Source organism: Mesoplodon densirostris, chromosome 5 (assembly GCF_025265405.1).
Source record: "Mesoplodon densirostris isolate mMesDen1 chromosome 5, mMesDen1 primary haplotype, whole genome shotgun sequence".
Classification (NCBI taxonomy): domain Eukaryota; kingdom Metazoa; phylum Chordata; class Mammalia; order Artiodactyla; family Ziphiidae; genus Mesoplodon; species Mesoplodon densirostris.
Window position 1 is genome coordinate 144,086,264 of NC_082665.1, and position 26,848 is coordinate 144,113,111.

The window sequence follows — 26,848 nt, forward strand, 5'->3', positions numbered from 1 at the left end:
TGACTTTCCCTCCATCAGGAGCTCTGAATGAAGAAATGATGCTCCCAAGTGGCTTCAAAATGGTATCAAAGTGTGTCTCAAAAGGCTAAGATGGGGCCTCCCTGGTGGCGCAGTGGTTGAGAGTCCGCCTGCCGATGCAGGGGATACGGGTTCGTGCCCCGGTCTGGGAGGATCCCATATGCCGCGGAGCGGCTGGGCCCGTGAGCCATGGCCGCTGGGCCTGCGCATCCGGAGCCTGTGCTCCGCAACGGGAGAGGCCACGGCAGTGAGAGGCCCGCATACCGCAAAAAGAAAAAAAAAAAAAAAGGCTAAGATGGAAGACTTGAATGGACCTTAGTTTTTCAAAATACAATTTTAAGGGAAGAACTACCCATAAGAAACACTGTTCTGTTAAAATAGTCCCATGAGGCACACAGGAAGTAATAGAGATATCTGGGTGATCTTTCCAAGGCTATTGGGGGTGTCCTTCTCTTTGGAAGGATGGTGCCATGGTCAAGTCTGGTATACAACCTATTCAGATGTATCTCTTGAACAGCAACTACTTTTATAATCACAACCTGGGTTTGATCATATCAGGAACTGCTCATCTTTTGGGGAACTAGCTCTGGACAATAGCAACACAAAAAAATCTTTTTATAAGAATATAATTCCTCTTAATTTCTCTTTTGAAATCTTGTACTTTTCCTTCTTAATCTATTATATGCCACCAAATACATCAAGTACAATGTAGAAAAGTCTTTGACTTTCTGGATAAGAAGAATTAGGTGTTTTGATTTATATGATTGCTCTAACTGCATTACCCATGTGGGAAATTGTTGGCTAAATCAGCATGATTGAATCGTGTTCCAAGGGTTTCCTCACTGCACTCCTGTTTGATCTAGAGTGAATTTGCTTAGGAATCCATCGAAAATGAAATAGAGACATCCTTCACCAAAACAGACCAGCATTAGCTTTTGCACCGGGAGATTTGGCCTTAGAGTTCATAAATTACCTGTTGACTATGCATATAACTATGGTATCCATCAGGAGAGGGAGAATCAGCTATGCTGATTTGATATGACTCAACCATCTTGGCAAATGTATTACAAACTGGGAAACTGAATTTCTAACTAAAGCTATCTCTACACAACAGCACAATTATTTAAAAAATGAAAAATGTAGTTAGCTGATTAGGATCTAGCTATGCCAAACAACTAGCCAAGCTGATTTTTGCTTTACTAAATTGACCAGTAGCTTGAGCAAATGGGCTGAGTTAACCAAGTGATAAGGCATTAAATAGATCTATTCACACCAACACATACATGTATATAATCAGAGTTAGATTATCCAAAATCTATTTTCTTTCAGCTCTAGTAGCAATAAATTTTGATGCTCACAGGTAAAGAGATGAATTGTTAGAACAGTAAATATTCAATAAATATTTGTCAAAAGATAGTAAATAAACATAAACACGCACACTGATATTTCTGTGACTGTTAGAACAGTGGCTTTTATCCCAATATCTCACAGGCCATAAAACTAAGTTGAAAAGAATGAAAAGTGGCAACATGCAACCATGCCCCCTTGTATAGAGGCTTACACTTGTTCTAGTTGATGACCAGATCTAGCACTCAGATCTTAATTTCTAAATACCATTCTCCAATAAAAGAAATCACAGCTTCTTAGAGAAATGGCTGCTTCCAGGACAGGGAAAGAAAAGAAGATGAACCTGGACCATCTTATGGTGCCAAAGAGTCAGAAATGCTCAAAAAATGATAGAGATAGGTCAAAATGACACAGGATCCAAGTGGCCAAATCTGGAACAATTTCAGCAATAAAATAAATAAAGATAGTAATAGATAATTGCCCATAGAGTAAAATAAAAGCCATTAATCTATACAGATATAAACAAACAATTGAGAATAAACAAATAAATGAGAATGAAGGGAAAGCTCTTTCTTGCAGTAGAATTCTAATTAATAAATGTAGAAAGCATGATGACAGCAGGGAATTTGACAAATACCACAGTAATAATTGTTTCTGGCAAGAGTTATCAATGGGTGCTAAAATTAATTGGCATGAGTATGAGAAACAGGATGTTTACATGGTCTCAGAGTATCTCCCCCTAAAATATCTGTTAGTTACAGAGGGGGAAATAGTAACTTCCCAATGGAGAAACTTGTCCGACACCACCTGAACCAAGTTTTCAAAGTTAATATCCCCAGTTATGGAACAAATCAATCTCAAGGGCCTCCTGATACATTGCACGAGAAGGACACAATACCACTTCTGTGATGTTCTTGTCAAAAACGCATAACCTGGGCTTCCCTGGTGGCGCAGTGGTTGACAGTCCGCCTGCCGATGCAGGGGATACGGGTTCGTGCCCCGGTCTGGGAAGATCCCACATGCCGCGGAGAGGCTGGGCCCGTGAGCCATGGCCGCTGGGCCTGTGCGTCCGGAGCCTGTGCTCCGCAATGGGGGAGGCCACAGCGGTGAGAGGCCCGCGTACAGCAAAAAAAAAAAAAAAAAAAAAAAACGCATAACCTGAATTCAGTCATCATGAAACCTGGACAAATCCAATTAAGGAACATTCCACAGAGTAGCTGTCCAGTACTCTCCACAAAAGGTCAATGTCATGAATGACAAAGACTATGGAGAAAGCTGTCACACATTAAAGGAAACTAGGGGACATAACAACTAAATGCAACATGCTATCCCGGATTGGATCCTGGACCAGAAAAGAGACATTAGATGGACAATTGGAGAAATGTGAATATGGTCTCTAGATTACATTAACAGTATGGCATCAACATTAATTTTCTGGTTTTTATCATTTTACTGTAGCTATGTGAAATATTAACATTTGGGGGCTCTGAGTGAAGGGGATAAGAAAATTCTTTGTACTATTCTTGCGACATTTTGTAAGTCTGAAACTATTTCCAAATTAAGTATTAAAAGATAAAATGTTTATAATGGTTCCCATTGGGGTTGTGGTTGGAGCTGGTAAGCAGGGGGCAGCCAGCTTTGTAGAGACTAAACTGTGTGGTCTGGCAGAGAGCTAAGGAGTCAGCCACCAACAGGAGGCAGCAGTGACCTGAAAGAGCAAGGTCTAGATCAAGCCTAAACCCTGCACTAACCTCTTAACCCAAACCCAGACCTTTGGCCACACCTGTTTATACCCACGTATGTTTCAGACCTCACCCTGCTTCCAACTGCTCTCCAAATAGAGAACAAACTCCTTAATGGGGCTTTGAACAAGGTACTTAACCTCTTCATTCTCCATCTACAAAATGGGGCCATAATAGCAGGTAGGTCATAGGGCTGTTGTGAGGGTTACATGATATAACATGGAAAGCACTTAGCATGGTGTCTGGCACAGAGAAAGCTCTTGATGAATGTTAGTTGCTCTAACCATCATACTCCTTTCCATCATCATCATTATTATGATTCTGCTTGCAAAGCCTTACAAACAGCCTCACTAGAGTCTAGTTCCATGGGAGTGGGCACTCTGTCCAGCGTGGTGACCTCAGTAACTCCAGCTTTACATGGTCCCTCCACAGAGCAGACACTCCATATGGCATGCTACTCAAATGGAAGAAAGAAACATCTGGCACAGCTTCTCTCTGGAATTATTTTGAACAGAAATACAGCTGTTGTCACAGAGACCCAAGAGACCAGTAACTTAAATAAGAGAGAAGTTTATTCTTCTCTCATATAGTCATCTGAGTATGAACGGCCCATAACTGTAAGATACTTCCAGGAACAGGACCCTTGGGGCAGGGCCGTTCCCAGAAGGCTCATGACCTCATTCACATTCCTGCCCACAGGAAGCAGGAAAGGGCAGGAGGAAGGACACACTCTTTAAGGGCACAGCCAACAGGATATACACTCACTTCTGTTTCCATCTCACTGGCCAGAACTTAGACATGGGCAACATCCAGTTGCAAGGGAGACTGGGAAATGTAGTCTTTATTCTGGGCAGCCATATGCCTTGCTAGCATTTGGTGGTTCTATTACTGTAGATGAAGTGGATGATGCTATTCGGAAGCCACCAGCAGTACTTCCAATCTCGCCAGCTTCGTCTCTCCCACTCTAGACGCCAGCCCCACTCCACTTCTCCCAGGCCTTTGCACCCACTGTTCCCTCTGCCTGGTGCCCTAGCCTGGCCTCAACCCCACACCTTTTAGAAAATCCTGTTTCACCTTTCAGACCCCTGAAGAGACATCACTTCCTCTTGGAAGACTTCTAGCACCCCCATCACCACCCAGTAGGGATTAGGTCCTCCTCCCTCCATGCAAGTTCTTTCACTGTCCCTGAACTTGCCCTACAGTGGCACTTGTCACACTGTACCTAAACTGTTTATTAGTCTGTCTCTCCTACTACAATGTACACTCCAAGAGGGCAGAGAATATGCTTGTCTGTGTCCCTTGCACATTACAGTGCTTTAAATTTCTGCTGAATTATTAAGTATATATACTTTTGAGAATCTGTATTTGAATTTCCAAGTTACTGTTGCTTTTCCCAGTGGAAGAATATTCTTGGTATGAACATAACCACCCTGGACCCAGGCAGGTAGTAGAGAAGATACCAGTGAAATCAGACCCACTGCTTAAGAAAGGAAGGCATGCAGATGCTGTGGGCCCCGCAGGACCCTGGGAATGTTTGTCCTGCTCCTGACTCCTGTTTCCATCCGGCTGAGCTGGAGGACAACAGAGCCCCATCACCAATGCCTCCCTCCATGAAATCAGCCAGACTGGGGGCCGTCTCTAGCTCAGGACAACACAGGCTCGCTTCCTGGGCAAGGAGCATTCGGGTGGTAACATTAGGACTCTGCTGGTTGAAGTCACAGCACAGATGGCTTATGAACATGAAAAGCCTGTTTCATGATAAAAGCCTTTGACTGTTTTTTTTCCAGATTAATTCCTTCTGTGCCCTGCAAGCTGTACACAAAACTGTATGAGCCAAGGAGAAAGGGCATTTCAACCAAAACTCTAAATTTCCTTGCTTGATACCATTTCCATGAGTCCCAAATCAGTGTCTTAAATACATGTTTGTGGATTCAATGTTTCTTTTGGTTTGTTTGAGGTAGGAGAGTGAAGGATATATCAGTAGTTCTAGGCTGTTTGCTGTCCTAGTTTCAACAAAGGGGAAGAGAGAAAAATATTAAGCTCAGATGGAAGAATAAAAACTTACCATTTGTGAGTGTCTTAAAGGTTTCACTGGAGGGTCCTTCATTCACTCCTCCCAGCCGTCTACCTTTAATCACTACTTTGGAAGCAAGATAGAGAAGGAAATTGGAAGACTGGTCATCCCTTGGTCTGGGGCATCTCTCTGAACAGAGTAGGGATTGCAGGTTTCTGGGAAACCAAAGGAAAGTCCTAGAAGAACACAGCTAGCAACATCCTCCAGTCAAAATTTTGGATTGTGGATTCAACACTGTTTTCTGTTTGTAGCTTTAGCTTTGGGGATAGGAACAATGTGTTTCTGCTCTCCTTCGTGCAATTATGTATTCAAAAAAAAATAAAGAAGGTTACCGATTGCTAAGGAAGCTGTAGTGAAGGAAACCTAATCTTAAACCTAATCCTAACTCTCATTTTACTACCAGGCTTAGAACCCCAGCTCACCATCTTTTCCTCACTGAGCGCCATTTCCCTCACTCCCAAATCAGAGTTTTGAACGTGAGTTTGTCAATAGAGGGCTTGCTTTTTTTTCTTGTGAGGAAGAGTTCTTTCGGTATTAGACATCGAGCTCTCTAAACGTTGGGCTGCAGCAGAAGTTTCATCTCCTTTAATTTTCTTGCCGATGATAGAAGGTCAATAACAAGACAGGGATCAGAATGGTCCTCAGCTGGGAAATGACAATGTCTTCTCATCAGACACCTCCCAGCTGGGAAAAGAAGCCAAAGATACAATGTTTTCTTTGAATACTCAAGGAAAGTTAAGGAAACCCCAAGAACTCTTTCTCGAGGAAGTTAATAAGCCCATACATCATTCTGGGTTCTTGGCCCATACTAGTCTGTGATGTCACCAGCCCATAACACCACTCTTAATCAAAATCTCCCTACTGGGCTTCCCTGGTGGCGCAGTGGTTGAGAGTCCGCCTGCCGATGCAGGGGACACGGGTTCGTGCCCCAGTCTGGGAGGATCCCACGTGCCATGGAGCGGCTGGGCCCGTGAGCCATGACCGCTGAGCCTGCGCGTCCGGAGCCTGTGCTCCACAACGGGAGAGGCCACAACAGTGAGAGGCCCGCGTACCGCAAAAAAAAAAAAAAAAAAAAAAAAAAAAATCTCCCTACCTTCTTGCCTCTTACTGGTTGTTCAACAGGCCAGAGCGATTTGTGTGTACTCCCTGGATGACCAAATCTGTGCTCCACGGCCGTCTCCTGTCGGTGAACACAGAGCTATGACATGAAACAGTAACAGCTGTCACACACAGGCAATGTCTTTATCCTTATTTTTAAGTACATAATGCTGTGGAAGATGACAGGTTTGGCAATATTTTTTCAACCTGCTCAGAACTTCACCAGATATTTTCATAATGACTTGAGGACTCAATCTCTAAAAAGTCAACATCCACCTGTGACTAAGGTTTCAATGTGCATCTTTATTAACAATGGGGTCACTGAAGCTCCCCGCTCACACTTCTGATTAAGAAAACACGTAAATAAGTCCTCCTAAATCATTCCTTGTCAGTTGATTCTAAATGGCACCAAAACAGAAATAATTGCTTTCCTCTTGCATCCAGATAGGACACTTCCATGCAAACTGTTCATTTGATTCAAAATAGGGCCGATACATGATGATGATTCAAATAGGAAACTAGATCCTAATTGGGTCTCTGGATAAACAACTTGAAGTTTTCCTTAAAAAAAAAAAAAGAAAGAAAGAAAAGAAAGCTTGAAAAAGCCAAAAACAAAGATCCCTCCATAATTACCCACACGTAAAGAAGGAGTTGTGTGAGGTTTTCCTCTTTGTGGCAAATCATTAGGTCTATTCTAGGTTTTCAACTTAGAAGGTAGTTATGTCGGTCTGAAATGAGAACAACTACGAACCCTTTAACCGGGAAAAAGAGCTGCATGGTAAGATCTTGGGCTCTGGGCTGAGACAGCTGGCTCTCCCGGTTACTGGCTGTGTGACCATGGGTAGGTTACTGTATCTCTGAGCCTTGTCTGTGAATCGGGCTAAGAGAAGTGGCTACCTTAGAGGCTCACTGGGTGGATGACATATATGCATAGCACAGTGGCCAGAACAGTACACTCAGTCGAGGTCAGCAAATTATTATCATCCTCTGCAGGTCAAAGGCAAGAGGATCTTTCTACCCATTCACTGTCAGTATAAAGTTGCTTTTGAAAAGTGAACCAACCAACCACCAGTTTGGCAAATCTAAAAGAGCTGGTACCTCTCCTGGAGGAAGAAGGCATTGCCTGCACCAGCTGGCTGATAGGTACACTCAGTCCCTAAGCTGTTAGGTTAGGTACCACCTGGGAGGTGCACTCAAGCCCAAGGTGGGTGTTTTCCCTCTCTTTGCTCAGCACTGTTATGTTAAAGTGCTGTCTGTCCCTAAAATGGCTTCCTTTAAAATACATGTATACACACAAGCATATATATGTATGTATCTATATAGATAAATGGATATAATGTATACATAACCATCTATTGCCACGATCTTGATTTTCCCCACACTCTGAGGCTTCAGCCTTAGCAACGAGAGCTGGTGTGGCCAACTGTCCTGAGCTCTTGCCCCATGAGTGTTCCTCCAGGCTACGGCCGGTTGAGTGTGCTCCACAATGTGTCGTGTTTAGGCTGTGGTGTCTTTGCTCTCTACCATTTATTGGAGCTGTAAACATTGTGGAAATGAAGGTACTTAACCTGCCACAAAGAAACGAAGGATGAGTAACATGTTGGATATTAAAATGTAAGCTATCATACTGGGCAGCTCTCATCAGAGTGGTTAGGGAATCATCTCTGGGCCATTAGGAAGTCCTTAGATATTAGCATCAGGCATCATCACATCACGGCAGCCCAGATAACTGATCCACAGCTGACTCTCAACTCTACACTGAGCAATGAAAGCCAAAAGTCTGAAGTTATTTCTCAAGAGCAAATGCCAATGGCAATGCCAGGACCACGTCTCCCCTGGGGACAATGCTGAGTCAGTCATCACTCCCTCATCCTGGAGAGCAAACCGCAGCTAGGAAGCATGTGACTGTGCTCCTCGCCTACCCCCAGCTTGAAGTCTCCAACCAGCCATTTTTAAACAAATTCTTAAGTTACAGAAAAGAAATGACTCATTCTTTCTGCCCTGTGTTAATCAAAAGTTATGCAAATTATTTATGTTACATGTACATATGTATAAAACATGCATATATGACCCTTAGATGAGACTCTAAATTTACTCCAAATTCATGTTATGATTGGGTGTAAAGCTCGTATGGTAGAAATATATTCTTATTAACTGAGGTGAGCAGAAATCAGAAAAAAAGAACAAGACTGACATTGTCATTTTTAACCAGCATCTAATCTTTAGAGGGTCTGGCATGTCAAGTTTTCTTATCACCTGAAAACATGCTAAGAAATGAGAATATCCGTCATTTTGTCTGTTATTTATACACTGCTTGTTTGCCTTTGGTCCTTCTAAAAATGCACACTCAAAAAGAGTAAAAATCAAATTCTGGAGTCAGCCACATGGCTAAGATGCTGCAGGATGGAAGCCCAGAATTCATTTTAACATGCAGTATTCCCTAGACTGTGGCAGAATTCAGGTTTCAACTAGCTTTCTTCAGGCTCTCCAAACCAAGAAGAATCTAGTGGGTTGTTAACATATTCATAAGTAAACAAATGTTTGGTCCTTTGACAGGTGGCCAGGATGGGGTGCAGGGAGGGACCGAGGTATCCATGGTGAAGCCACGGGGGGATTTCACGTCCCTCACTCCACGGGACTGGACCAGCTACGCATGCTGCTCCTGTCTTTCTGATCATCTTCATCTATACATTTATGGAAGGGAGCAAGATGCCCACTGAAAGAAGCCTGGCATGCAGCCAGAATTACTGAACTGCGATGGTGCTCCTCATACAGAACCGCTCCAGGCTGAACGTTAGCAAAATGAAATTGCCTACAGGTTGGCCACAAACTTGAATGTGAACATCGATCACCTGGGAGCCTATTAAAATGCAGATTCCAATCTGGCAGGATAGAGAGGGGCTGATGCAACTGATCTGAGGACCCCACTTCCCTTCACAATTAAATAAACGTGGTTTGGAGGCATCCCAGGTGCCAGGCACAGTGCCTTCTCCTAGAAATACAAAGATAAGACAGGGGCCCTGCCTTAGAGAAGTTGGTGTCATAGGAGAGACAGCTTAAAACACTCTGGGAAAATTCAGCCGTCGTTTGGATTCTTTGCATCACAAGCAAGAAACCCCCATCCAAAGTGGTTCAAGTGAAAAGGGAATGTAACTGGCTCCTGTAATTGCAAAGCTCGGGTAAGGTGACTTCAGGTCCAGTTTGAAGCAGGGCTAAAATGACATCATGAATACCTAGTTTCTCTTTCTCCACCAGGACCTGGTTTCTCTCTCTCAGCCTTTTGGCTCTGCTTCCTGTGGTTTGGCTCTTTTCTCTTGGAGGCAATGTGGATACCAGTCCATATTTCTTCTCCTCTTAATAAGAGTGCCTGCTTATCCCAGAAATCTCAGCAAAAATCTCAAGGTATCTCACTGGCTCTAATTGGGTCATGTGTTCAACACTTAACCAATCACTGTGTCCTGGGAAGTCAGACTTCCACTATGGCAAACACTAATGTTTAGGGTGGAGTTAGCCCCAGCAAAACCACATGCATCAAAAGAGCAGGAGGCATGGATTCCCAAAAGAAAATCAGTGGTTGGATGCCAGGCAGCCAAAAGGCCACAGTCACCACAACAGAGGTGTGATAGAAGCATGTGCATAGAGAAAAACACTGGTACCTGATAAATACTCTTGACAACGCATGCGCGCATGTGTGTGTGTGTGTGTGTGTGTGTGTCACCAGCCACAGGCAAAGCACACACAGTGCCCAATCTGGAAAAGACTGCTGATTGGCTTCTTGGGGGCCTTTAACATGACACTGCTCCACCTCTACCTCAGCAATGGTGTAGTTCAGTCACTCCAGAAATATTTCATTCATTACTTTCCATGCAGGAAATGAGAAGTGAAAAGTCTGGTTTAATTGTTTCCGAGATTAGAGTTAAATTGGAATATAGACCAGACTGACACATCAAATATTTTAAAGCCAATACAAAATAATGTGTAGCTAAGTACTGATTTGTCCTCAAAGAAAGGAGGCATTGGTGTAAGCTGGAACAGAAGCTTCCACAGGCATGAACATAGAGTTGCAGTAATGACCTAGCTTGTGCATTGGGACATGAAGAGACTAAGCAAGTTGTACAAGAGGACAGTGTCAACTTCAAACACCAAGGATAAGTGCAAGATTTGAGCACCCAGATCAACGACAATGGCCTAGACCACCATTATCCATGATTTGAGTGTCCACGTTGGGAAGCTATCTGATATTCTAGACTTTTTCATCTCCTTAACATGTTCACCTTCAATCCACACAACTACCTTAGCCCTTGACTGAGAACAACTGCACCATCTCAGAAATATAGGATTCAAGAATTCCTGACTGCTTGTTCTATAATCTATCCTGCCAGAACTGTATATATATATATATGTATATATATATATATATATATATATATATATATATATATATATATATATGTAATCTCAAATCTTTGCTCTCATTGAGAGTTTCAGCATCTCTCCTACTTTTTCCCTATCCTTTACCCATCATCCAAGCAGCCATCTTTTCTACACCTGACCTAAAGCAGCAGAATGTAGCTATAGAAACATGCAAACTTTAAATTCATTACCACCTTAAATGCCCCAAATAGCAATGATGTTGATGATGATGATGATGATGTTGATGATGATGATGATGATGATGATGATGTTGATGTTGTTGATGTTGATGATGATGATGATGATGTTGATGATGACGTTGATGATGTTGATGATGACGATGATGATGTTGATGATGATGATGATGATGTTGATGATGGTGGTGATATCATTATCACCTAACATTTATGGAGTATCATTATGAGGTAGCTTTATTGTTGGTTCTGAGTCAGTAAGTACATAATTCTCTTTGGCTTAATTTAGCTCAGTATTTCTCAAAGGAACCACTATTGGCATTTGGAGCAGGACAATGCTTCATTACCTGGGACAGTCCTGTGCACAACAGAATATTCAGCAATACTGCTCCCAGCCCACTAAATGCCAGTGTCATGGCAAACACACACACACATACACACACACAGTTTTCCAAAGGCTGGCCCTCAATTCTCCCCACCAAGCAGACTGAAAGGACAGTTGAGAACCAGGGGCTGAGTGGAAAGCGTACTAATTTGGACCTCAAAACTGACATTTACTGTATATACTTTGACCTTGAGGGAGCCACTAGCCTCTCTGAGAGTCAGTTCCTCCTCCTACAAAAGATGGGTCATAATCCTACTTCTGCCTGGTGGTGGCAAGTTTCCAATAATCTAATAAAGTATTAGTGAGAATATTTAGTGCATTCATTAGGATTGCATTTGACTGTGAGTAACAAAAAATTTGACAGCAGCAGCTGAAACAATTAGGTGTTTATTTTTCCTACAACACAGGTATTCTGAAGGCTGGTGGTCCACGACTGGTGTGGTGACTTCATGATCTCATCAACATCCCTGGATTCTGTCTTTCTGCAAGTGGCCTTTACCTTCATGGCCACCTCTCAGCCACAGCATAGAGTCTCCCCTTCCAGACTCAAGACAGACAGACAGACAGACAGATGGGTAGACAGAAAGGAGGGGGGAGAAGAGGAAGGGAGCAAGGAAAGAAGACAGGTAGGAAGACAAAACAGGCAAGAAAAAGCTCTGTCTCTATCAGAAACATGACACTTAACTAAAAATCCCCAGCAGATTTCCATTTACGTCTCATTGGCTGTCGCAGGATCATTCCTACCTACAAGGGAGAATGGGAAATATTTTTAGCTGAGCATATTGCCTCCTAAGATTCTGTGAGTAAGAAAGAAGGGGATAATGGATAGTGGGTAGGAAACCAGCAATACCTGCCATACTTAGTAAACTACAAAGCATTACAGAAGTGTAAGGTGATGTTATTATTAAAACCTGAATGAAAGCACATCACAAAATGCACTGTCTACATGAATTTCATTACCTGAATTAATCCCCATCACTTAAATAAGTGAATGTTCTTATTTACATCCAACAAGCATGCTGCCCAATTCACTAATAAGGTATGTCGCTGCCCACATTTTAACATAGCAATGCAGAGCAAACCACCTTTTGTGTAGTGGGCTCTGAAGAAGATTGGTCCCAATTATTCAAGGTAACAGGAGATAATAAGAAAGTATGTAAATGAATATAGAAGACTTTTATTGGTTTAAGGCCACCTGGAATTTATTCACCTACTTTTGATCATTGCACCCTGATGTTCTTGTGGAAAACTACTCTCCCACATTGTGTGCAGGTTGGTGGTGAACTCAGGTGGCCTCAGCCTGCAGTGGCTTGAAGCAGGATCTCAGTCCCTCGACCAGAGACTGAAGCCAGGCCACAGCAGAGACAGCACTGAATCCTAACCACTAGACCACAAGGGTCAGGGGTTAGTGACAAGGCCCTGGTTTGTCTGCTTTGGAGAAATGAATTTCAACAAAGAGACAGAAAGCAGTAAAACAAGTAAAGTGTTTATTAGCAGGGAAAAATTACCTGTGAATAGACACACCCCGGCGGGCTCAGAGAGAGAGTCACGATTTGTGATAGTTTGAATCACTTATATGGGGCATTTCTGCCAGGTTTCCTCTGGCCAATCATCTTGCTTTGCCTGGCTCTGAGTCCATATTTGGTTTATCTCAGGGTCCCCCCACCCCGTGCACACACATCTCTTAGCCAAGATGGATTCCAGCACAGAGGCCTGTGGGAAGGTTGACACCACTTATCATGGGGTGGTGTCCCCTCCCTTTTTGGCCCCCAAGGAGCCTTTCTGCGCATGTGTAGTCAGGAGGTCTCCTTGACCTCCAGAATGAGATATATGTGGTCTCTTTATCTTTTATCTCGGTAGGACTCAGCTCCTCCTGGCTCCCGCCATTATCTTTATCTTGGAGTATCTGTCCACAGTGGACAGACTTCAGCTGCTCAGCCTGGGGCCCATCTATCTCCTGCCTCAGTGGGACTGTCAGTCAAGGTGCCCTGCTCAGGTGCCCCAACCTCAGCCAGTGCAACTTTCTCTTCCTAGACATTGAATTCTGAATGTGTGAAGCAAGACAAATGAAAGAGAGAGAAAGGGAGAGGATGAGGAGAGGGAGAGAGGGAGTACAAAAGGGGGGGGAGGAGTGTGGGAGGGATAAGGGGAGGGAGGGAGGGAGGGAGGGAGGCAAAAAAGAAAGAAACAAGAAAGCCAGTGTATCCAGCCTTGCTTTTTAGCTGTTCTTCAATTCTGTGGCCTCCCAATGTATTTTCCAGCTAATTTCCTGTTTTGCTTACTGTAATTGAGTCTGTTTTTCAACCAAAGAACCTTGACTGATGCCTATGAGAATGACACTTGCAGACCACCCAGACACTCAGCTCTCTGCTTTGGATTCAACCTCATCTCCTACTAAAACTTGACCAGAATCCCAAAGGGCACTTCCTCTCTGATTCCCAGACATTCTATACAGATGTGAAACACTGGAATGGCCAAAAAACTGGTAGAAGCCAAGGAAATAAGTCTTAGGGCAAGGATGTGTCAGGAAACCAAGAGCTGTGGTTTCTAGTTTGTGCAATTTCTCTGACTAGAGACACAGAGGACGTCTTTCAGCCTCTCTGCACCTCGATTTCCACACCTGTGGATGACTGAGCTGTCTCTATCACATCAACCTTTATGACATGCCAGTATTTCCCAACTTTGCTAGGTCTCCACCTGCCCACTGAGTCCCTACCTGCAAAGCCTTAGAGTCACAAGCCATATATCCACCTCCTGGACATCCCTACTCCTTGAGCAGGGCTCACACCACCTCATCCTTGAAATTTTAAATAAGATTGCCTAGAAGCCCCATCTCACAGTGGGAGAGAAATTTCCTTCCCTGCCCAACGCCTCCAGGAAGTCCTGGCGTAAGCCCACACTCCCACAGGTCAATTCTAGCTTGAGTTCCTGCTTCCACTGAATTTGCAATTGCCTCCCTGCCTTTCACCTCCTGTAGTTTTTCACCCCATGTCATCCTGGATGGCACTACTCTGATCCCTTCGGCCTGCAAAGCACCACCCACTCAAGGCAAAGCAGGTAGCAGCCTTGCTGAAGGCGTGGAGTAACAGAGGCTACTACACACCGCAGCCGAGGAAGGCAAATACCTCCAGGCTGAACACTGGCCATTCCCTTCTCTCCCAGGGACATCACTGCAGGGTCCCCTCCTTGGGCTCCAGCATCCCGTCACGTTGCTTGTCTCCTCTCTCTACCTCTTCCCCTCTCCCTTCAAACTCTTTCTCCCAATCCCCAAATTTCCTGTTCAGATTTTCCATGCCTTCTTCCCACCACCAAAATGGCCTGTTACATGTTTTGCTAAACAAAGGTCATTCCAAGAGGAATTCTGACCAACAATTGCTTCTTTCTTTCTGATGCAAAAAATGCATCTCTAACAATACTGATAACACCTGTTCCCTGGCTGAAGGCATAATGCCTCCAGCATTTAGGAAGCATTTCTCAGAAAGCATTTGGTTGGAATAAAAAGCTTTGCTATTTTGTTGGTATCCCTTATATGGAAATACTGTGACCTCTCATGTACCAAGCAAAAAGAAAGAGGCTCTGTCACTTAAATAGCTGCGTGACCTGAGGAAAATTAAGCATCTAAACCTATATTTCCCTTCCGTAAAGTGGAGACACTCATCACAATGGGAAAAAAAATCTATTTCTTTGTGTCTATATGAGACGATGGATGCTCACTAAACTTACTGTGGTAATTATTCCATGATGTATGTAAATCAAATCATTATGCTGTACGTATTTAACTTAGACAGTGCTATAGGTCAATTACACCTCAATAAAATTGGAAGAAAAAGATGGAGACAGTAATACTTATGCCATAGGATTGTTATGAGAATCAAATAGAATCATACATATAAAGTACTTTGCACAGTGACTAGCACATAACAAATGCTCTACAAAGGGTAAATGACTATTAGTACTATTATCATCATCACAATTAGGGCATTTGAAAGTGAAACTAAAATGGTGATAGAAAGTTCTGAAAAGCACAACACATCGAGAAGTCACTTGGGAAATGTAAAAATATAAATGGAGACTTAACCTAAAAAAGTGCACTCGGAGCTCACATTCTGGAAGGATACTGGTCTTACCAGCAAGTATGGCTGGTTAAATAACAGGGCTAAAAACTATAAATGTGAATGCCCATTCTTTCAGAAGGAAAATGTGTTTCATTTCTATTTTTCTTTTAGAAAGAAATAACATAATACCCTCCTTCATCTAAAGATGCTGAGCATGAATATGAGAACATCAAATATTTTAATTCCTCCCAGGAGCTAGTTCAGTGCTAGAGAGAATAAGAGTTTGCCAGAGTAACTGGGACATCTGAAAATGGAAATGTAATATTCAGACCTCCACATTGTTCCTTGAAACCCTTCCAGTCCCTGAAAAAGTTAAAAGATGATCATACCAGTGATGAGCTCCACATGTCAAAATAAATACACGGGCTCAGCCTACATTACCGCAATATATTTTCCTAGTGGGCCCTTAAAAATCGTATCATTTCTACATGCACGCCCCCAATGTTCATAGCAGCACTATTTACAAGAGCTGAGATATGGAACCTAAGTGTCGATCAACAGATGAATGGATAAAGAAACTGTGGTATATATATATTCCATAGTGTATATATCTATCTATATTAGAGACAGATTCCATTGTGTATATATATATTCCATTGTATATATATCTATATCTATAGATAGACAGGTAGATAGATAGACACAATGGAATACTACTCAGCCATAAAAAAGAATGCAATTTTGCCATTTGCAGCAACATGGATGGACTTTGGAGGGCATTAGGTTAAGTGAACTAAGTCAGACAGAGAAAGACAAATACTGTATGAGCTCACTTATATGTGGAATCTAAGAAATACAACAAACTAGTGAATATAACAATAAAGAAGCAGACTCACAGATATAGAGAACAAAGTAGTGGTTACTGGTGGGGAGGAGGGGGAGGGGCAAACTATCAGGTGTAAGGTAGGCTCAAGGATGTATTGTCCCACACGGGGAATAGAGCCAGTATTCTGTAATAACTGTAAATGGAAAGTAACCTTTAAACATTGTATTAAAATTTTTTTAATATGTAAAAAGGATACATATATATTACATGCATGGGTAGGACCAAAAGAATTGTATCATTTCTATTGACTGTAATTCAGTTGTTACCTTTCTTTGGGGGGCTCCAATTTATTGTTCCTCTGTTTCAAACGTTAATAGGGAAAGACCACATTTGAGGCCTTCCACAGGACTTTTTGGAATTCCTTTTCATCCGTATTGATTTGTCTGGCTTTTTCCGCCTTCTGTCTGGCACACATATGAAGCTCAGACCATAGTGGAATGTCACATCCCAACTCAAAGGCCTCTGACAGTGTCTGCTCCCCTCAATCCCTTCTGCTGCGGTGGCTTCTTGGGTGATCTCTTTTATTTAGCACTCCACTTTTTTTTTTTTTTTTTTTTTTTTGGCTGTGCTGGGTCTTAGTCGCAGCAGGCAGGCTCCTTAGTTGTGGCATGCAAACTCTTAGTTGCAGCATGCATGTGGGATCTAGTCCCCTGACCAAGGATCGAACCCAGGCCCCCTGATTTGGGAGCATCAGAGTCTTAGCCGCTGCGCCACCAGGGAAGTCCCCAGCACTCACTTTTTAAAGACCTACGAGCAAGATGCTGCTTCAGTGTTGGGGAGACACACACACAGATAGGAGCCAGTTTCTTTCCTCTTAAAGGACCATGACTAGAAGAGGAAGTGGATTATAAACAAAGAACCCCAATCTGCAGGGATACATACCGATAGATCTATGCACGAGGCAGTCAGAGGGAATAGGAGACAGAAAGACACGTCTGCATCTTGGAGCAGGGCTGATAAGTAAAAGCTTCAAACATCTAAGCTCTTCGATAATGAGTAGGAATTTACAAAGTAGAGAAGAAATGGCAGGCAGGAGAGGGGAGGAGAGTGCAGAGAAATTTCCCCAGAGAAGAGCAGGACATCCCACACTTATAATGAAATCAACTTAGCCAAACAGACTGGACACAATAAGGAGGCTTAGCTGTTGGCTTAGCACACCCTGCACCTTTACTCCTTGCATTCATTGTAACTTGACCTTCTGCTTTTCTATGCACAGACTCTCCCTCTCTGTTATACACGAAGCAAATGCAGAGAGTCCCACAGTAGTTTCAGAAGGAAGGGAACATTGTTGTCAGCAGAAGTTGCTAGCATCCCCACGCTGAGGACAAGGAGGTCAAGCTCTCCATCCTCATGGAAGACTATCTGACCTGTTCCTGCCAGAAGGATTCCCCTGACGGCACAGGCCATATATATATATATATTTATATTTATATAAAGTTATAGAAAATAACTTCTTGAACTTAAGAAGTAAATATTCAGATCAAATGGGCTTGATGAATACTAGACAAAATTAACATAAAGAGACTAGTTCTTGTGGAAGTTAGAAATTTTAATTTTTCATAAAAAGAATTCTGGAAGACAGGAAAAACAAAATAAAACAAAAACAAAATAAAACAAACAAAAAGAATAAACAAGTTAGCTCCAAGGGAAGAAAAATCAGGACCAGAAGTTAATAAAGCAATATCCATCCTGAACAGGATTGGTCCCAAGTTGTCTCAAGCCCAACTGATGACTCAGAGGGCCTTGTCAATCACTTGCTACAATCATCAAGGATTATTTGTCATGTGTGCACTCACCGCCTTAGAATTCTATCATACAGAGTGCACTTGTCTCGCTAGGATGTCTGTGCTTTAATTATAGTTACACACGATACCTTGCAGCCACTTTCCAGGAAATCGTAGGCCACTGTTATTTATTCTCTCCTATAATTAAGCATTTCGTTTCTGTATCTGGACGCAAGACTGGCTTCACGACAAATACTCGTACAGTTTGTGGGCCCTACACTCAGAAGGGCCCATGCTTGATTTAATCCTCTGCTGCTGCAGAATTGAAATGCTTAAGAATTTTTTAACAGGAGGCCCTGCCTTTTCATTTTGCACGGAGCCCGACAAATTATGTAGCTGGTCCTGTCTCGAGGATTCACTGCCTCAAGGTGAATTTCTATCAAGCCCTGTCTACACACTCAGGATGGGAGCCATTACTGAATGGTTCTGAGTACAGCTTTTGGTTACAGTGATCATTTTCACAGTCATTTACTTGGCAGGGAGACTGTCACCAACCTGAAAGTTCAAACAGCCCCACAACACATCTGAAGTCTGATTACAAATAACTGGCTTGGTCAAAAGTTAAGCTTCGGCCTTGGCTATCCTCTCTCATCCTGCCAGGTATACAGACAGGCCTTATTTCTTCAAGGCTCCTTCAAGTTTATAAACAATACCACCTCCAACACTGGTTCATAAAGTTTCCCATTCTACAAACTTAATGTGTTATTCAGAATTGAACCATTTCCTTAGCATAATTTGATGAAGGGTGTGCAGAATTGTATCAGATGTAATAAAAGTCAAGCCCTGTAATTTCAATTATTAAACACTTGTACCAGAGCCCATACCCAAGCGGCTCAGTGGCTTGTACTTGAACTGCAAAAGTAGCAGCTGGATTGCCAGAAAAAAAGGGAAGGTATGGAAACCAACTGTGTTCTTAGCCGTGACAGATTTGAAAGAGTCCTTCTCAAGGCGAGTGACAAAAGGGATCTATAAACTGTGCATTTGCCTTGGGACATCCGATCACCCACCTCAAGCCATTCTGCAGATTGCAACGGTCATTTTCTACCTGTCCACATTGGATCCTGACACGGAACTGTCACTGGTTCTGATAGAATCATCGCCCACGAGCTCTCAGAGGCCTGAGATCAAAAAGTGTCCCTCCCCACACACCCATTAGCTGGTATAAAAACATTCTCTCTTCCAGACCTCAAGACAGTGCACAAACACACTTGTATGTGCAGGCGGGCATGTGTGCTGTGCATAGAGAGGGAAGGGAAGGAGGTCGGGGGAGGGTGGTAAAGTGACACCTCGTCTTTATTCACGACTACAGCTAAGACACGCCTTTTTACTTCCCTCTTAGCCTTTCTGAAGTCATCTCTAGAGACTGGGTTTCCAACATGTTTATTTCATTGTTCAGACGGAGGGAATACTCATTTAACGGCCTCACTCAGATTCACATTCACATTAATTTCAAACAGACAGCGTAATTCAGCCACCACTCTCCAGTGTGCAGCAGAAATCCTGGACAGAAATGGCCACGGCCCGGCGGGGGATGCATGGGGACAGGCAGCCATTGTCTCGTCCACTATCCACAATAAGACTCACTTCCTGCAAGTAACTATTCTCTGTCTGGGTGAAACTCACAGCACTCGAAACCATAAATAAATATCACAGGCTTCTGCCATCATTAACAACATCCCTTAGGTACCAGGGCAGCATTTATTCTGCCCATATGTTCTGATCCCTGCCTTTTATCTTGTTCATGCCGTTGGAAAAACAAGTAATAAAAATAGAATTCCTCATTTGGAGACTTTTACCTCTCCATGTTCAGAAATTCTAATTCATCAGTGGGAAATACTGAACTAAACACAGATCCTCCTGGAAATCTTGAAGGTGTTTCTAGTGCCTATGCCCCACATCTAAATAGAGCCTAAGACCCTTTCTCTTCAGCAAACTTTGATGAACAGCCTGGCACTTTCTCCAAACAGGTAACTCGTTTTCCCACTCTTTCCCTTCTGAGCACTTTCAAAATTGGATAGTTACGTACTTCACTCGCTTAATAAATAGTTATCAAGTACCCACTGTGTAGTAGACACGGAAGGGTACAGGATTTGCCCCCATGCCCGCCCACAAGGTACCCACGGGTCAGTCTGAATGAGGCCTTTGAGTGCCCCTGAGCTCCCTGAAACTCAAGCACCCAGCCTCAGCTGCTGCCCCTGTTCCAAACTCATATTTGTTGGCTAAATGCACTGAGTAGACTTTGTTTTACAAATAGAGCTTTCTAATTAACAAAGGCATTCCAAAGGCAATGGGGTAAATCAGGCGTGCTATCAGTCAAGCAGAATTTGAAAATAAAAATCACTCTGATAACCTGCTCTGAAGAATATGTCCTCCTGCTGATGGACATATTGCCCAGTTGGGAACGGTGAAAGGAACTCCTTCACATTTGCTGCTTCAGAAATGGTCACAATTCTCTGTCACAAATTGTGTGGCACAAGTCTGCTTGCTCCCGGGGCTGACAGAAGCTGATTAACGCCCAAAATTGCTTCTCTCCTTCTCAGACTTGTAGGTGAATGTCACTGATATGACGATCTCGGCTGTTAGCGGGAACTACACCTGTCTCGCTTTCCTAGAATGCAGCGAGGTACAAATCTCCAGGAGCAACAATTCACCCTGTCAAATTACCGAGCCCAGGAGTGGCACAGTGGAGAGAAGGCAGCTGCTACAAAACAAGGACATTATGGGCGGAAACCCCGTTCAAACACAGCAAGGGAGAACTGTGGGTGTTTAGCTTAAAATTTCATCGGAGCAGAGACCGTGAATGTGCTGCAGGCTACAAAGCCTCTACGTGGCATCTCACCTTTTAAAAATACAAGATCCAAAAACATCATGATTCCACTTTAATGCAATCAAAGTCCTTAGCTATCCAGAGAGAAGAATGAGTTCAACTGCTTAAAAATCCTTCACTCAAACACTAAGCGTGAATTTTACTGTGATTAAGTGAAATGAGTTGATTCTAATGCCACATGAAATTTGTTTTTAAATGGTTCTTTTATTCAGAGTGGTTGCCTTTTAATGATGCTGCCTTAATTTCCTGCTAAACCTGTTTCATCTCTAGTCATCCAACATTAATATTTATTTTGTTCATTTAAAGTATTCTTAAATTAAAGTTGTTACAAATATTCTACTGCTGCTGAAGATAATTCAGCATAGGTGCTACCATGAAAATATCATAGAAACCATGATCAATGTGTTATAGCTGTAATCTGGATTAATAAACACAATTACTATAAACAATTTTAGTAAATTAAGAAATAACCATTCTAGAATGTGTTAGAAAATCCACTGCTAAATACATCCCTTTTTTTTTAACCTCTGTGCTTTTAAACTCTCGGAATTCTTAACAGTGTAGTTAGATTTCACATTGTAATAAAAATTATACTTAAAGTATTTCCCATGTACATATTCCTTTTCATTATATTTTCCTTAAAATGAAATCCTCAGCATTTAACCTATACAGATTGGCTTGCACAAATCTCACAATAAATTACAGTAAAATAAAATTATGATGAACTTGAACTTGTACCATATTTAATGTAATATACAACTACACTCTCTTGTTCCTATTTAGCTTCATAACTTCTTATCATAATACAACATTCTGCAGAATGCTTCAGTACAAATGGGCTCAGGAGAGCAGCAACACCATTACCACTACAGGAAAATTGCAATGGTTCTTTCCCTGGAAAATACCAAATCTCAAAATCCAACATACAAACTCATAATTCATTTTCATTTCCTCTTTCCCATAATTTATTTTCATATCTAAAAGAAGCTCTTGGTTGAAGACTTATACTGTCAGCAACACGTAGCTTCTTTGCAATTTTTTACTTTCAGAAAACATGATAAAAGAAAAGCAATGTACCCCACAAGCAACCTAAGTAAACCATTATAAATTCACATTCTCTTTTGCACTAATTTGGATGGGCAGCCAGGAATAAGGGGGATAACCTGTGGGTGCCCTTACAGTTCCCAGATCAAACTTCCCTTTTCATATGCCTCTGTGGACTGCGTCAGAGGCAGAAAAACGCCCCAAACTCAAATACTTCTGTCACTTTTCTAACCAAAGAACTTGTTACCGTTGCCAACAAAACGGTCACGCTAACCTACGGAGGGTCACACCCTCCGTAGGGTCTTGACGGGGTCTCCCACCAGGTCCTCGTACCGCACCACCAGTTAGTTTGAGGTTTGTGTTATCATCAGAAGTTTTTTGAACTACATACTTCTCTTTTTTAAAAAATCCTTTTTCTGAACTAACCTCAGGACCAAAACACTGGTCTCTGCTTCAAGGTTTCCCAGTGTTAAGAGTAATCAAAACCGAATGCCTTCAGATCCTCAAGGGGTTGCTTCTTCCTTTCTGTGCTCCAAGTGAAACAAGAAAGTAGTGCTGTGCTTTTTCCTCCACTGCCCTGCTTGGTTTTTGCCTTTAGAATCTGAAGATTTGTCCCCATTCCTGGGCACCTGACAGACTGTGATTTACATGGGAGAACACAACTCCAAGGCTCTTATCAAGGAGTCTGAAGCTGCTCCCACCCATCTGAGCTGTTTTCTAGGAAACAGACAGGAAAAGGGGGTGGGGGGAGGAGAAGCAGATTCTGTCTGAAGCTGCACAGGACAAGGAACACAGGCAAATCCAAAGTAATGGAGGCAAATATAAAAAAGAATATTATTTATTATTTTCTTTATTAATACTCACATATAACCTTTGCTTTTTACACAAAAGTCTACTTAGAAGAATGCCTCCTTGGTTTAGCATGCCCAGTGGGGCTTTTGCTCCTGGACCACTTCCCCTTTCTCCACCCTCCCACACCTCCCACCCCACCCCCGACATCCAAATGACTCTTCTACATGTTCACAGATACCACGAAAATTTTGGAAACAAGATTTGGGTTACTGGATCTTGATTTAATCAACATCCCACTTCAAAATGGAAGGCAGGTAGGGGAGAGGGTAGGAAAAGGGAGAAAAGGCAGGGGAGAGAAGAGGAAGGACAGCGGGTCAGAACTTTCAAGCCTTGCCTTTTCTGAGATGTGTGTGTATTGTGGCTGTTCCTTGAAATTCAATGACTCAAAACACTGACAGCAAGTGCCTGTGTGGTTATTTATATTATGTATCTATAACAGAATGTGTGGGCTTCCTCAGTTTGGATCTGGGCTGTTTTTGTTGAAACACACCACAATCCTTCTGTGGGTGTCACCACAGGGAGTCTGGTCTCCCGGGAACCCCTCTCAGAGCCGGGGTTTCCGGAGCAGGGTCTTGCTGAGGTCCCTGACCTCTTCAGGGCTATTGACCCGCTCGTAGCCCAGCACGGCCATGGGCTGGTAGCAAAACTCCTCCACCTGTTTGATCTGCTGGAAGGTGAGGGCGGTCCGCCAGGCGTTGGCGGCCTGCGTGGCGTTGCGTGCTGACACCACGAAAGGCTTAGAGGAGGAGCCTGAGCCACTGGTCATGTTGAGGGCAAACTGCTCCATTTCAGGGCTCACCAATAGCCCCACAAAGTCATACACCCTCCGTAGGGTCTTGACGGGGTCTCCCACCAGGTCCTCGTACCGCACCACCAGGTAGTGGCCTTGCAGCCAGTCAGGGGGCTGCAAGGCCGTCTGCAGCGTCTTGGCCATGCTGTGGCAGATGACCTCCATGGCGCCAAGGGCGTGGTAGTCTGCAGGCCCACCCATGCTCTCCTTCTTGGCGCCCAGCTTATGGCCAGCGGCCTCCAGGAAGGGCATGCGGTGCGCTCGGGGGTCCCGGCTGCGCACCACCTGCAGGCTTTCACGGATGAGACCATGACGCGAGCGGATGCGTGAACTGGCCACAGCGCGGGGATCCCGCACCAGGTGAATGACCTTGAGGTCCAGGGCCGGGTCGCGCAGAAGTGGCGCCAACACGGCCACGTCGAAGACACGCACGCCCTTGATGACCAGAGTGCGGTACTTGCGGCATTCCTCCTCGAAGCGCGCCAGGCGCTGCGGCGGGCACTTCTTGCACACGCGATCGTCCACCAGTCCAACGACCTCCTTGCGGTAGGCGGGGCAAAGTGGCGACGAGCACACCACCTTGTTGGTGGCCGCGCCGAAAATGCCCAGCGTGGTGAGGTTGCGCCCCCCGCTGCCAGCGGGACTGTACAGCTGGAAGACGGAGAGGTCGCAGCGGTAGAGAGCGCTCAGCATGTCCCGTGCCGCCCCTTGCAGGGAAACGGCGTCCCCCGGGTACAGTTTTTGCCACACGTGCCACACTGGCTCGTAGAGGAAGAACACTTCGGGGTTCTGGTTGAAAAGCTCGCCGAAGAAGGACGAGCCCGAGCGCCACGTGGTGAACACGTACACCAACTGCCTCTTGTCCCCGCCATCCCCGGTGCCCCGAGTGCCATTACCGGGAGGGGCTGCGGCCCCCGCCGCCCCCGCCCCGGCTGCCGGAGCCGCCCGGACGGGGGCGACGGGAGAGCGGTATGGGGTACGGGGGTCCAAGCGGGTGTGTGCGCGGGGCGGCACGGCCGGAGGAGGCCCCGGACGCCCCCAGCCGCCCCCAGCCGCCCCCGCCGCGGCCCCGAGCGGCCCGTCGGGGCTGCACTGCTGCAACGGCTCCTTGTGCCACTTGTAGTCCAGGAGGTTGAGCATGGTGAGCACCAGCAGCAGCGCGTAGCCCGCGCACAGCACCAGCGCCTTCCTGCGGAACACCTTCATTCCGAGCGGGGACGCGGGCCAGCGGCGACCCGGGCGCCGGGGCCACGGCGGGAGCAAGGCGCGCGGCCCGGCGGCAGGCGCGGCCGCGAGCAACCGGGGGGGCGCGCCCGCGGGCAGGGCTCGCGGCGGGCTGCGGCTCATCACAGGCACAACCCGGGCCGGCAGCGCGGCGGAGGCGGCCCTGCAACCCGGGAGGAGGACGCAGCGGCCCGGATTCGGGCGCTGGGACTTGGGCCGCGACTCCGAGGCGGGCGCGGCAGCAGCGGCGGCTGGTCCCCGGCGCCCAGGGTTGGCTCTCCCATGGCAGCGGCTCTGAGAAGGACCTGCGAGGGGAAGCAGAGTAAGCTCGTGCGCCCCAACCCTCCTCCCCCTAATTAACGCCCACCCTCGGGTCTGCCTGGCTACCCCGCTAACCTGGAGCCGCGGGCGCTCCCCGGAGCGGCCCGGGAGCACAGCCCGGCGGTCAGTCCTGCTGTCACTCGTTCCCCGCCTTCTCGAGCGCTGTTTTCCGCCCGGGGTCCGCGCGCCTCCGAGGGGGCCGAGGGACTTGGCAGCCCAAGCCCTGGGCAGAGTTTGCGGGCAGCGGGCGCCCTGCGGCTGGGGAAGGGAAACTTTCACCGGGCCCGGAGCCCTGCTCTGCGCTCCGCTGAGTCCAGTGCGCCCGGCTCCATCGGCGTCTCCACCGCCCTCTCGGGACTGTAGCTTCCTTCCTCGCTCTGGTGGGGGGTGGGGGGGGTGAAGCTGGCCGAGGGAGGGGAGGGGGAGGCGGCTTATACGGGACCCAGCTCCCGGCAAAGCGGCTCCGCCTCTCTTGCTCTCGGCCTCCGCGCCCCGAATCTTCCCATCTCTCTGGCGGTGGTAGATGGGGCGCAGCGCGACTCTGCAGCGGCGGCGGCGGCAGCTGCTTCTTCCATCACCCGAAGGATGCCCGGGCGGGCATTGCCGGCAGCCCCCGCCGCTCCTCAGCCTCCGACTGGCCCGGAAACCCCCTACACACACACACACACAGCTCTAGGCAAAGGAGCCGGGTCCGCAGCGCTCCCTTGCCCGCCTACCCCGCGGCACCAGCCTCTTCAGGTCAACGAGGCATCGGGGCAGAGAAATCCCCGCCGCCGCCGCCGCCGCCGCCGCGCGAAAGCCGGCGCCCGGGAGGATGCTGCTACCCGACCCTCCCTACGCGGAGCGGCTGCAACGCGCTCCGGCCAGCCTCTGCGCGGCTCCTGCCAGCCGGCGCCGGGTTGGTGCGCGCCGCCGTCTGTCGCTGCGGCTCCTCCCCTTCGGCGCGCTGCCCTCCTCCTCCGCGCGTCCCGCGCCCGCCCCCCCCCCCCCCTCGCAGCGCCCAGCTCCCGCCGCCGCCACCTTGGGGGTTGGAGATGCGGGTTCCGATTTACAGCGGCGCCGCTTGGGCCGCCATCCGCGCAGCGTAGGCCGTAGCAATCCGTGCGCCAAGCGCCAGGGTACGGACGCGGGGTTCGGAGCGCTTGGGCGTCCCGACCTCTGGGAAACTTGGATTCTCCGTGCCGCTACCGGGCTCAACCGCACAGTTTTGCTCTCGGAAAGAGTTGGTGATAAAGTTTGGGCAGAAATCCCCCAGCGGCCTCCCACTCCGCTCTCCCCCCGGGGTCGGCACCGCCGGGCCTCTCCGGGGACCGAGGACGCACCCGCGCCCCGGAGCGCTCCGAGGAGGCCGAGCGCGGCTCTCAGGCTTCCCACTCCCGGCTCGTCCCTTCCAGCTGGCCTGAGGCTTCTCCCTCACCGAGGAAGTAATAAATCTTTCTGACCCCTGGGTCAAAGAAGAAGCTTCAGTTTTCCGGAGGTGTGTGCCAGCGGGGCGTCTTCTCCCCTCTCTACTCCACCTATGGAGAGGGCCTCTTCGGTTTTATTAGCCCCCAGCAGACGCTCTCCCCACCTCCGATCGTAATGACGCGTCCGCTGTGACTGACGTCCTCGGGAATTGGGGTGATGGGGGGTCGGGGGTGACTCTTTGTTCCAATTTACAGTAAAATACTTGTTTTGCTTCTTGGTGTTAGAGATCAAACGATTTCACCCTAAAGGAAACGCAGTTTTTGGAAGTAGATCATTTTTTAAGTTAAGGTTTAAGTACTTTTTTTTTTTTAGGATAATGAGGAACAG

At 46.0% G+C, this 26,848-nt stretch overlaps 1 protein-coding gene across 1 annotated transcript; it reads right to left on the reverse strand.

The window, feature by feature from the left end:
• Positions 1–21,421: 21,421 nt before the first annotated feature.
• CHST2 (carbohydrate sulfotransferase 2) lies at positions 21,422–25,980 on the reverse strand. Its single transcript, XM_060099564.1, has 2 exons — positions 25,130–25,980; positions 21,422–25,038 (listed from the first exon to the last, which is right to left on the reverse strand). The coding sequence occupies exon 2, from the start codon at positions 24,854–24,856 to the stop codon at positions 23,264–23,266; it is 1,593 nt and encodes a 530-aa protein (XP_059955547.1). The 5' UTR covers positions 24,857–25,038; positions 25,130–25,980; the 3' UTR covers positions 21,422–23,263.
• Between the last annotated feature and the right edge of the window lie 868 nt (positions 25,981–26,848).

Coding starts and splice junctions, on each gene's coding strand:
- CHST2 (XM_060099564.1), bottom strand. CDS start 24,856: ATGAGCCGCAGCCCGCCGCGAGCCCTGCCCGCGGGCGCGCCCCCCCGG.